Source organism: Oryctolagus cuniculus, chromosome 2 (genome assembly GCF_051225735.1).
Source record: "Oryctolagus cuniculus isolate XC-2025 breed Fujian yellow rabbit chromosome 2, ASM5122573v1, whole genome shotgun sequence".
Lineage (NCBI taxonomy): Eukaryota > Metazoa > Chordata > Mammalia > Lagomorpha > Leporidae > Oryctolagus > Oryctolagus cuniculus.
In genome coordinates, this window is record NC_142868.1 from 91,536,284 (window position 1) to 91,549,655 (window position 13,372).

At 37.1% G+C, this 13,372-nt stretch overlaps 2 protein-coding genes across 2 annotated transcripts in view; one reads left to right on the plus strand and one right to left on the minus strand.

Moving 5' to 3' along the window:
- The window catches only part of LOC138843046 (disintegrin and metalloproteinase domain-containing protein 32), a 591,210-nt gene that overhangs the window by 280,796 nt on the left and 297,042 nt on the right, over nt 1-13,372 (plus strand). The gene's annotated exons all lie outside the window — the stretch shown is intronic.
- The window catches only part of LOC127485928 (disintegrin and metalloproteinase domain-containing protein 32), a 142,503-nt gene that overhangs the window by 45,137 nt on the left and 83,994 nt on the right, over nt 1-13,372 (minus strand). Inside the window, exon 8 of the mRNA XM_089326836.1 lies at nt 7,987-8,068. Coding sequence (XP_089182962.1) covers nt 7,987-8,068 — 82 coding nt within the window. The remainder of the gene's footprint in view (nt 1-7,986; nt 8,069-13,372) is intronic.

The window sequence follows — 13,372 nt, forward strand, 5'->3', positions numbered from 1 at the left end:
TATGATAGAAAATATTGAAACTGATAATCTGAAATGGCCATCTATGTGATGTGCTCTTTTAGTTTTATCCTAATTTAACATATAATTGTAAATCTACACATGATATGTCATTCTAATGTTTTGGATTTTATTCAATAAATCATGTTTTATGTATGATTGAGGTCACTCAGGTAGTTAAATATCCATACATTTTTATTATTAGTTGCAGTGTTGATATAAATCCATTTTTCAGGGAGAAAACATGTCAATGCATAGTCAGATAAAACGATAAATGTGTTTGATAGTATAATTAATGGGAAAAACATTCACTAACTATTTAAATCTATTGTCTCACAAACTTTAGAAATGTTAACATTTTCAGAGTATGCAGGATGTGCATACAGGAACACACTTTATTACTGGGATGTAACAGTTTGATTTTTTTTCTTGAAAATTAGAAATAATTTTGGCCGGCATTGTGGCTCACTTGGTTAATCCTGCAGCGCCGGCATCCGATATGAGAACCGGGTTCTAATCACGGCTGCTCCTCTTCCAGTCCAGCTCTCTGCTGTGGCCCGGGAGTGCAGTGGAGGATGGCCCAAGTGCTTGGGCCCTGCACCCACATGGGAGACCAGGAGAAGCACCTGGCTCCTGGCTTCAGATTGGTGCAGCATGCTGGCCATAGTGGCCATTTCGGGGGTGAGCCAACAGAAGGAAGACCTTTCTCTCTGCCTCTCTCTCTCTGTCTAACTCTGCCTGTCAAATTTTAAAAAAAAGAAAATTAGAAATAATTTAAACACTTTCTGATTTTAAAATTTTTAAAATCTGTTTGACAAACATTCTTATATCAAAATATAGTTTCCTTTTCATTGCAGAATTGTATCTAAAAATTCATTCTTTAAAAAATTTGGATCCTTTTTAATACAACAAAAACATTTATACTATGTTGCTTTTCAATTCATTAAAAACATTTATAAAGAAGCAATTTGCAGATATAGATTTCAAGATGGTTGAATAGGGTGAAGACTTACTGCTTTGGATGACAGGAAAATGACAGGAGAAAGCAGAAAAAGTATATTCCCAAAAATAAAATTAGTAGGAGAAAAGAAATAATTAAAATAAGAGAATAAACAAAATTGAAACAAAAAAGTATAAAAGATCAGTGAAATGAAGAGATGGTTTTTCAAAAAAAAAAACCAAAATTAATATACCACTGGCCCAACTAAATAACAGAAGATTCAAACTAATAAGATCAGAGATGGAAAGGAGATGTAATTACAGATACCACAGAAATAAAATTAATCATCAGGAATTGCTACAATTGCTATATGCCAACAAAACAGAAAATCTAGAAGAAATGGATAGATTCTTAGACATACACAATCTACTAAAACTGAATCACAAAGGCAAAGAAGACCTCAAAAGACCAATAACCAACACAGAGATTTGTCAGAAATGAAGACCCTTCCAAAAAAGAAAAGTCCAGGATCAGCTTCACTACTGAATTCTACCAGACTTTCAGAGAACAAATTCTAATTCTTCTCAAGCTATTCTACACAATTAAAAGGGAGGAAATCCTCCCAAACTCCTTCTATGAGGCCAGCATCACCTTCATTCCAAAACCAGAAAAAGAAACAACAAAAAAGACAGACTAATATCCCTGATGAACATAGGTGCAAAAATCCTCAACAAAATAGTAGCAAGACCCCTACCTTACACCTTATACAAAAATACACTCATCATGGATTAAAGATCTAAATCTATGACCTGACACCATCAAATTATGGAGAACATTGGAGAAACCCTGCAAGATATAGGCACAGGCAGAGACTTCTTGGAAAAGACTCCAGAAGCACAGGCAGTCAAAGCCAGAATTCACAATCAGGATTTCATCAAATTGAGAAGTTTAAGTACGGCAAAAGAATCAGTAAGGAGAGTGAAGAAGTAACCGAAAGAATGGGAAAAAATATTTGCAAACTATGCAACTGATAAAGGATTAATAACCAGAATCTACAAAGAGATCAAGAAACTCCACAACATCAAAACCAACAACCCACTTAAGAGATGGGCCAAGGACCTCAATAGACATTTTTCAAAAGAGGAAATCCAAATGGCCAACAGGCACATGAAAAAATGTTAAAGATCACTAGCAATCAGGGAAATGCAAATCAAAACCACAATGAGGTTTCACCTCACCCCGGTTAGAATGGCTCACATACAGAAATCTACCAACAACAGATGCTGGCGAAGAGGTGGGGAAAAGGGGACACTAACCCACTGTTGGTGGGAATGAAAACTGGTAAAGCCACTATGGAAGTCATTTTGAAGATTCATCAGAAACTTGAATATAACACTACCATACAACCCAGTCATCCCACTCCTTGGAATTTACCCAAAGGAAATTAAATTGGCAAATAAAAAAGCTGTCTGCACCTTAAAGGTTATTGAAGCTCAATTCACAAGAGGTAAGACCTGGACCTTAATGCCCATCAACAGAAGCCTGGATAAAGAAATTATAGGATATGTACTCTATAGAATATTACACAACAGCAAAAAAACAATGAAATCCGGTCATTTGCAACAAAATGGAGGAATCTGGAAAACATCATGCTGAGTGAAATGAGCCAGTCCCAGAGGAACAAATATCATATGTTCTCCCTGATCAGTGACAAGTAACCTAGCACCAAAAAGGAAACCTGTTGAAGTGAAATGGACACTACGAGAAACAGTGACTTGATCAGCCCTTGTCCTGACTGTCAAGGAACAACTTAATACTTTATCCCTTTTAGTATTTTTTGATCTACTTAATACAATTGTTGAACTCTTTAATTAACAGGTAATTATTCTTATGTGTTTAAATTTAACTGAAAAGTGATCCCTGTTAAATATAAGAGTGGGAATAAGACAGGGAAGAGATGTACAATATGGGACATGCTCAATCGGACTTGCCCCAAACGGTAGAGTTAGAAACGTGCCAGGGGATTCCAATTCAATCCCATCAAGGTGGCATGTACCAATGCCATCTCACTTGTCCAAGTGATCAGTTTCAGTTCACAAATGATCATAATGATAAGTCTAAGAGTCAAAGGGATCACATAAACAAGACTAGTGTCTCCTAATACTAAATGAAAGTATTAAAAAGGAGAGAATGATCCAACATGGGAAGCAGGATACACAGCAGACTCATAGAATGGCAGATGTCCTCTGGCCTCAGAATCAGCCCTTAAGGCATCTGGATCTAGCTAAAGAACACATGAAAGTATTTTAGGCATGTAAAGCCAAGACACTCTGGGAAAAAAAAAACACCTAAATGAAAGATCTCTGTGAGTAAGATCCCAGTGGAAAGAACGGGCCATCAAAGAAGGAGGTACCTTTCTCTGAAGGGAGGAGAGAACTTCCACTTTGACTATGGCCTTGTCTAATTAAGATCAGAGTTGGCAAACTCAAAAAGCTTCCATAGCCTTGGGAACTCATGACAAGAGCCTAGGGTGATTACTGCAACCATAAACAAGAGTGTCAGTGTGTTAAGTCAACAACAGGAGTCACTGTGCACTTACTCCCCATGTAGGATCTCTGGCCTTAATGTATTGTACTATGTGACTTAATGGTATAACTAGTACTCAAACAGTACTTTACACTTTGTGTTTCTGTGTGGGTGCAAACTGTTGAAATCTTTCCTTAGTATATACTAAATTGATCTTCTATGTATAAAGATAATTGATAATGAAATTTGATGTGCATGGAATGGGAGAGGGAGCGGGAGATGGGAGGGTTGCAGGTGGGAGGGTACTTATGGGGGAAAAAGCCACTGTAATCCAAAAGCTGTACTTTGGAAATTTATATTTATTAAATAAAAGTTTAAAAAAAAGGAATATGGCAAGAATGCTTTCACACGGAATATATTTATAGTGCAATTAAATTAGAATGTCACAGGTTCCTAAGGCCATTTTTAGGCTCTTAATGCTAAAGGACAGATAGGCAGAGATTGGGGTCATGGCACAGGATAAGATATTGAGCTAGAAGGAAATTAGTTGGGGCCAGTGCTGTGGCGTAGCTGGTAAAGCTACCATATGCAATGCCAGATTCCCATAAGGACACCAATTTGAGTCCTGGCTGCTCCACTTCTGATCCAGCTCCCTGCTGTGGCCTGGGAAAGCAGTAGAAGATGGCCCAAGTCTTTGGGCCCCTGCACCTGCGTGGGTGACCGGGAAGAATTTTTGGCTCCTGGCTTCAGATTGGCGCTGCTTTGGCCATTGGGGCCAGCTGGGGAGTGAACCAGCAGATGGAAGACCTCTCTCTCTCTCTCTCTCTCTCTCTCTCTCTGTCTCTCTCTCTCTGCATTTCCTTCTTTCTTTGTGTAACTCTGACTTTCAAATAAATAAATAAATACTTAAAAAAAGGAAGAAAATTAGTTGTGACAGAGTGGAGATAAGGATAATATGTTGGTCAATAGAAAACCATGGCACCCCAACAAACACAAGAGTACCAAGGACTCATATGCTGCAGGAACGAAGGAAAGATCAATAAGCAAATAACTGCACCAATATAAGATGCAAGAATGAGGAGCAAAGAATGTGGGTGGACAAATGAAGCAGTTAAGACTATAACCAGAGCTGGAAGTGGGGCTTATACCAATATTTTTTATTTATCTCCTTTTCCTCTTTCATCTCCCAGTAACTTATATAAAGAATACTATTGTAATTACATTAACCCATAGACAAAGTACAAAAGTCCTATAGAAAAAATTATAAATTTTAAAAAATTTGAAAATAAATATAAGACATGTACAACTATGTTATACCTACAAAAACCTATGCATGCAATAGGTTATACCTACAAATCTATGCATGCAATAGGTCTCAAAAAGTTTATGAAGTGGCCAGCACTGTGGCACAGCAGGATAAGTCACCACCTGTGATGCTGCCATCCCATACTAGCACCTGTTTGAGTCCTGACTGTTCTCTTCCCATCCAGTTCCCTGCTTAATGCAACTGGGAATGCAACAGAAGATGGCTGAAATAGTGGAACCCTGCCACTCATGGGGGAGACAGATGGAGTTACAGACTTCTGGCTTTGGCTTGGCCCCACTCTGGCCATGGCAACCATCCGGAGACTGACTCAGTAAATGGAGACTAACTCTGTCTTTCCCTCTCTCTGTAACGCTTTCAAATAAATGAGTAGGTAAATCTTTTATAAACAGAATTTGTTAAGAGTTACAAAAAAGGATCACAAAAAATGTGGATTATGACAAAACTGCATGGATTTCAAAATTTAAAATAATAAATATATAATAACATAACAGTAAACATAGATAGTATTACCAGTACTATTGATAGTTTTATAAGTCAAAATAGGGGTTGAATAAGAGCATATATTTTAAATAACTAAATTAAATCAATGGAAGAACTTAAATGTAAATTCTTAAGCAAGACTACACAAACAGAAAAAGGAAAGAACTTTACTATCATTTCTTACTTTACATATCTATAGTTTAAAAATTTAGTATGTGCATATGTTAATTTTATAATAAAAATTTAAGTACTAGAAAACTATGTGCTGTAAGCCTGGTTTCAGCAGAAGTCAGCTGGTGATGAGCCCTGGTAGCTCTGCCAGCCAAGAGTTGGATTCCTGGAAATGGACCTGCCCTGGAATCGAAGGATGACCAGGTCAGAGCCACAGTTCTTACTGGCTCCAAGCTGAAAAGCCCTTCACTCAGCCCAGCTTCTAAAGTGACCACCACAGCTGAGAAAATGGCCAAGTAGGGTCAGTAACATTGCAGGCAGAACTGTAAATTTCCTGTTAGAGATGCCACCTGCCTTTACCTAGCCAGCTCTCCTCCCAGGCCACCTAGGTAATGGAAGTCAACAGGGTGCTTCCCCAAGGAGGTTCACACCTCCCTTAGGATGTAGCCTATGAAGAGAAAGATAAGTCTGGGCCTCATAATTTACAAGGCTTTAAAGCCCACCTGATTATTATCAAGCCCCTTCTGTCAGTTTCTATTGGCCTCTCAATCAGAAAACTTATTTGTAGCTTAGATAGCACCTTTCTTAGGTTCTCTAATAACAACTCTGTCCTCTGTATCTAACCCACTTGAGCCTCATTCCTTTGTAACCATAGCCTCGCCTCCACAAATGGCTCTACTTCCAACCTGTGTGTACTGATGGTCCTCTCCCCCACTTAATGTTGTATGGTTGTTCAGAATTTCTCTACAGACAAACCCCACTACCTACAAAATTTAAGTGGCCTTTTCTCCCAGTCTTGGCTGGAATCAGCTTTAAGCCACATCCATCAAACTGTCCTCACAAGGGTCCAGAGACACCCCCCCCCTCATTTCCTCTCCTCCATGAAATCCTCTCATTATTACTTGGTTAATGCTACTCTTAGGATCATTGGTTGCTATTCTCACCCTGACTTTTATACTACAGTGTCTATTTAAGTGTTTACAGGAGGTTATAATGGAACAAACGAAGGCCTTCAGCAACCAGGCAGTCAACCAAATGCTGCTACAGGGACATACTCGGCACCAAGGAGACAGCGGCTTGAGACATCACCCCATGCCAGAGAAAAGTACCTCATCACCCCATGTCAGCAGGAAGTAGCTCTAAAGACAGATCATCGTCCCTCTACCTCTCCAGGACTTTTGGGACTAATGTAATCCCATACAACTCCTGCTTTATAAAAAACAAAAGGGGGGAATGTTAGGAAACTGGCGCAGTTTTATCTATGGCATGATCTACACCCTGATTTACATCCTATGCCCTAGCCCCTGCTGCCATTGCTGGAAGCCAGGTGGCCACATGGCCCAACCACTGGTGTCAAGCTCCACCCCCATCCTAATGGGATTCGCTGCTCCTGCTTCCCTGCCCGCCCTCCAGCAAAGTTTTAAAAGGACCTGTTCCTGAACACGTGGCTCTCTTGGCTTCTCTATTCTCTCCTGCTCACTCTCTCTAGCCCTCTCTCCTCTCTCACTCCCCTCTCTCCTCTCCTCTCTCCTCTTTCTCTCTTACTCTCCTTCTCCCTCTTTGCCCCTTCCCTCCAGCCTGCTGGGTTTCCCCAATAAACCCTTTCAAAAAAAAAAAAAAAAGAAAGAAAGAAAGAAAGAAAGAAAGAAAGAAAGAAAGAAAGAAAGAGAAAACTATGTGCTGCAAAATCCCATTTTGTAGAAAAATAATTCATATAAGGAGAGAGTGAACCTCAATAACAGATAAAAGCACACAAAGTAGAAGATATGAAATATTTCAAAAAGTTAGTGGAAATGAAATTAAAGGATAAGATTATTTTGGGGCAAAAATAATGTGAAATTATTCACAAAAGAGGTCTTCAAAAGGTTCATGGAAAACAAATTATGAAAATAATTATGCACAGATCTCATATCGTTTTCACCAAAAAAAGTCCTTTAATTACACCTTTCAACAAACTTTTCGATATACTCACAAAATGTTACCAGTGATGTTTTCCACTGAGGCAACAGTACGTCAGATTACAATAATTTCTTATCTGTTCCTTTATGCACTTAACAAATCTGACATAATTAACATCAATTACTTTGCAATTTAAAACATATACTATTTAAACTTGTTTTTAAAAGCATTAGTATATATGGAGAATGGCTCATAGAGCCACATCACCTTTCAACTGGAAGCTATTTTGTCTGTAAGAATATTTTCCCAATTTTGCTTGAAAGAAAAAATCTGGTGTTATAAAAATTTTCTTAACAGATAACTTTCCATGATGTACTGTTCTACGTATGCAGGAATGTATGTGTATTTGTTTATGGTATTTTTATTTCCACTTTAACTTAAAATTACAGTTAATTGCATCTAATATTTCTATAAAATAATTTCCTCCTACACACTCCAAAATTTTACCAGTAATGGAAAACAACAAATACAATTTCTAAATATAAACACAAATGTAAACTGTATAAAATATACAGTATTTTGATGACAAATTTTAAATGTGTAAATTTTTTAAAACAAAATTAAAAAAGATTAAGTGATTACATACCACTGCAATTCCTGCAGAATAATGAGGAGCACATATCTTTCCAGGAAACACTGCACCCACATAATCTGGATAATCCCTATAACTAAATAAATACATTCATTGTAATGATCAATTTAAATCTCATAATTTGTGCTAAATTAAATCTGTAGTTCATAAAATCCTGTTCTGAAGTAAGTCGAGGTACAATATGCCCTTCTTTCAAAGTTTGAAGATATTAGTAAAAAAAAATTGGTTGAAATGTTTTGAATTTTCTAAATACAAATCAAAGATTTTGATGACTTTCGGCACTCATCACATTTGGTTAAGGTTACCAAAACCCTTAATCAAAAAAACATCTTATTGAATGAAAACAAAAAGTTTTAATTTATGGGTCAAAATGTGTCATTCCTACATAGAAAAACTCAACAGATTTTCATGTGAATGTCTTCATTGTCTCACAACTAAATAGTGTCATTCCAATTTTAAATGTGGCCCTAGTGATACTCTCACATAATAATAATAATACAATTTTCAAAATTTACATGAGTTATCCCTTTAATCATCAAAGCACACCAGTGAAATTAATCTTTTATCCACATTAAAGAAAAACAAAATCAAATGGGAAGTATAAGTAATTATCTTAAGGCAGCATAATTAATGAGAGCTACTGAAGAACTCAAACTTGGGTAGCCTGAATCAAGAGCTATTCTCTCAAGTATGATGTATAGATACTTCATCCATATACTATCATCTTTAGGGCTCTCCCTCAAAAACATATGCCAGAATGTCTGTAAATAAGTTTGGTACTCAATCCTTAATTTGATATGTAACTTCATGGTTATTCTACATCCTCAGTGCTGCCTCTGTTCTGCTTCTCTGATATTGTTTAAATGAAACTCTTCTGTCACTTTTTTCCAAGTATTTATTCCTAACACTCAATATTGAGAATAAACTACAGTATAGAAGTATTGTTTACAATCTTCCTTTAGCCAAAGTAGTTCTTACAACAGATATTTTAACAAATTTCTATCTAACTCCTAAGATTTCCCCTAAAGTGTGTATAATACTGGTTATCACATTAATAGTAATTTTTTAGTTCACACTGCTACTCCTTAATGTGCCCACTTCATATTAAATTAGCTGTCAAGACCTATGTTTTATATCTTCAATCATTCATATATATCCTTCCTTCCTGCGAAGATTCAGCATGAGTTCTAATTGTGAATTCCATCCTCTTTGAAAAGAACTTAGCTTTATGTTTCCACAATATTTCTCTGTCTACTCAAACTGTCCAACTCCTTTTGTATTGCTATTTAGCCTTTAAGCTGGCCTTTCTATATATCCCTCCCATCTACCTTGATCTTGTTCTCAATATTTTACTTAATCTGTTTTGTAAACAAATATAGATAATGCACATTAAGTTTGAAAACTTCATTGTGCCCATTATAGGAATTACTCACAACAGATTGTAAGATCCTGGAAAAAAGAGATAGTAATTGTTTATAATTATTTTATTTTCTTTTTTTAACAATTATTTAATAACATAAATTTCCAAAGCACAGCATATGGATTACAATGGCTTCCCCCACATAACTTCCCTCCCACCCACAATCCTCTCCTTTCCCACTCCCTCTCCCCTTCCATTCACATCAAGATTCATTTTCAAATATCTCTATATACAGAAGATCAGTTTAGTATATATTGAGTAAAGATTCAACAGTTTGCACCCACACAGAAACACAAAGTGAAAAATACTGTTTCAGTACTAGTTATAGCATTAAATCATAATGTACAGCACATTAAGGACAGAGATCATACATGAGGAGTAAGTGCACAGTGACTCCTGTTGTTGACTTAACAAAATGAGACACTCTTGTTTATGGCATCAGTAATCATCCGAGGCTCTTGTCATGAGTTGCCAAGGCTATGGAAGCCTTTGGAGTTCACTGCTCCAATCATATTTAGACAAGGTCATAGTCAAAGTGGAGGTTTTCTCCTCCCTTCACAGAAAGGTACCTCCTTCTTTGATGACCTGTTCTTTCCACTGGGATCTCACTCGTGGAGATCCTTCATTTAGGTCATTTTTTTTTGACAGAGTGTCCTGGCTTTCCATGCCTGAAATACTCTCATGGGCTTTTCAGCTGGATCCAAATGCCTTAAGGGCTGATTCTGAGGCCAGAGTGCTGTTTAGGACTTCCGCCATTCTATGAGTCTGCTGTGCATCCCGCTTTCTGTGTTGGTTCATTCTCTCCCTTTTTTATTCTATCTGTTAGTATTATTCAGACACAAGTCTTGTGTATGTGATCCCTTGACTCTTAATCCTATTATTGTGATCAATTGTGAACTGAAATTGATCACTTGGACTAGTGAGATGGCATTGGTACATGCCACCTTGATGGGATTGAATTGGAATCCCCTGGTATGTTTCTAACTCTACCGTTTGGGGCAAGTCCGATTGAGCATGTCCCAAAATGTACATCTCTTCCCTCTCTTATTCCCACTCTTATATTTAAAAGGGATCACTTTTCAGTTAAGTTTCAACACTTAAGAATAAGTGTGTATTCAGCAGATTCATGGAATGCCAGATGTCCTATACAGCACTCTGGCCTCAGAATTAGCCCTTAGGGCATTTGGATCCGCTGTAAAGCCCATGAGAGTATTTCAGGCATGGAAAGCCAAGATACTCTGGCAAAAAAAAAAAAAAAAAAAAACCCACACACCTAAATGACAGATCTCTGTGAGTGAGATCCCAGTGGAAGAACAGGTCATCAAAGAAGGAGGTAGCTTTCTCTGAAGGGAGGAGAGAACTTCCACTTTGACTATGACCTTGTCTAAATGTGATAAGAGTCGGTGAACTCGAAAGGCTTCCATACCTTGGAAACTCATGACTGGAGCCTACAGAGATCACTGATGCCATAAACAAGTGTGTCAATTTCTTAAGTCAACAACAGGAGTCACTGTGCACTTACTCCTCGTGTAGTATCTCGGTCCTTAATGTGCTGTACATTATGATTTAATGCTATAACAAGTACTCAAACAGTATTTTTCACTTTGTGTTTCTATGTGGGTGCAAACTGTTGAAATCTTTACATAATATATACTAAACTGATCTTCTGTATATAAGAGAAATGAAAATAAATCTCAATGTAAATGAAAGGGGAGAACGAGCGAGAAAGGGGAAGGTTGCGGGTGGGAGGGAAGTTATGGGGGAGAAGCCACTGTAATCCATAAGCTGTACTTTGGAAAATTATATTCATTAAATACAAAAAATGTTGAAAAAAAAGAATAACTGTGTGTTAATTAGAGAATTCAACCAATACTATTAAGTAGAACAAACAAAAAACTCTCAGAAATAGACAGATCAAACGGACAGAAGATCAACAAAGAAATAGCAGATTTAAATGACACTATAGCCCAAATGGATCTAACAGATATCTACAGAACTTTTCATCCTACACTTAAAGAATTTACATTCTTCTCAGCAGTACATGGAACCTACTCTAGGACTGACCACATACTAGGCCATAAAGCAAGTCTCAGCAAATTCAAAAGAATTAGAATCATACGATGCAGCTTCTCAGACCTTAGGGGAATGAAATTGGAAATTAGCAACTCAGGAATCCCTAGAGCATATGCAAACATATGGAGATTGAACAACATGCTCCTGAATGAACATTGGGTCATCGAAGAAATCAAAAGAGAAATCAAAAACTTTCTGGAAGTAAATGAGGATAACAACACAACATACCAAAACTTATGGCATACAACAAAAGCAGTGTTAAGAGGAAAGTTTATAGCAATAGGTGCCTACATCAATAAATTGGAAGGCACCAAATAAATGAGCTTTCAATTCATCTCAAGGATCTAGAAAATCTACAGCAAACAGACCCAAATCTACTAGGAGAGAGAAATAATTAAAATCAGAGAAGAAATCAACAGGATTGAATCCAAAAAAATTACAAAAAATCAGCCAAAGAGCTGGATTTCTGAAAAAATAAAGAAAGTTACACAAGAGAAAGAAGAGAAAAGACCCAAATCAATAAAATCAGAGGTGAAAAAGGGAATGTAACAACAGACACCACAGAATCATCAGAAATTACTACAAGGACTTGTATTGCAGCAAACAGGGAAAGCTATCAGAAATGGATAGATTCCTGGACACATGCAACCTACCTAAATTGAACCAGGAAGACATAGAAAACCTAAACAGACCCATAACTGAGACAGAAATTGAAACAGTAATACAGGCCCTCCAACAAAGAAAAGCCCAAGACTAGATGGATTCACTGCTGAATTCTACCAGACATTTAAAGAAGAACTAACTCCAATTCTTCTCAAACTATTCAGAACAATCGAAAAAGAGGGAATCCTCCCAAATTCTTTCTATGAAGCCAGCATCACCTTAATCCCTAAGCCGGAAAAAGATGCAGCATTGAAAGAGAATTACAGACCAATATCCCTGATGAACATAGATGCAAAAATCCTCAATAAAATTCTGGCCAATAGAATGCAACAACACATCAGAAAGATCATCCACCCAGACCAAGTGGGATTTATCCCTGGTATGCAGGGATGGTTCAACATTCGCAAATCAATCAATGTGATTCACCACATTAACAGACTGCAGAAGAAAAACCATTTGATCCATATGATTATCTCAATAGATGCAGAGAAAGCATTCGATAAAATACAACACCCTTTCATGATGAAAACTCTGAGAAAACTGGGTATGGAAGGAACATTCCTCAATACAATCAAAGCAATTTATGAAAAACCCACGGCCAGCATCCTATTGAATGGGGAAAAGTTGGAAGCATTTCCACTGAGATCTGGTACCAGACAGGGATGCCCACTCTCACCACTGCTATTCAATATAGTTCTAGAAGTTTTAGCCAGAGCTATTAGGCAAGAAAAAGATATTAAATGGATACAAACTGGGAAGGAAGAAGTCAAACTATCCCTCTTTGCAGATGATATTCTTTATTTAGGGCATGCAAAGAACTCTACTAAGACACAATTGGAACTCATAGAAGAGTTTGGCAAAGTAGCAGGATATAAAATCAATGCACAAAAATAGACAGCCTTTGTATACACAGGCAATGCCATGGCTGAGAAAGAACTGCTAAGAACAATCCCATTCACAATAGCTACAAAAACAATCAAATACCTTGGAATAAACTTAACCAAGGACGTTAAAGATCTCTACGATGAAAATTACAAAACCTTAAAGAAAGAAAGAGAAGAGGATACCAAGAAATGGAAAAATCTTCCATGCTCATGGATTGGAAGAATCAACATCATCAAAATCTCCATTCTCCCAAAAGCAATTTATAGATTCAATGCAATACCAATCAAGATACCGAAGACCTTCTTCTCAGATCTGGAAAAAATGGTGCTGAAATTTATA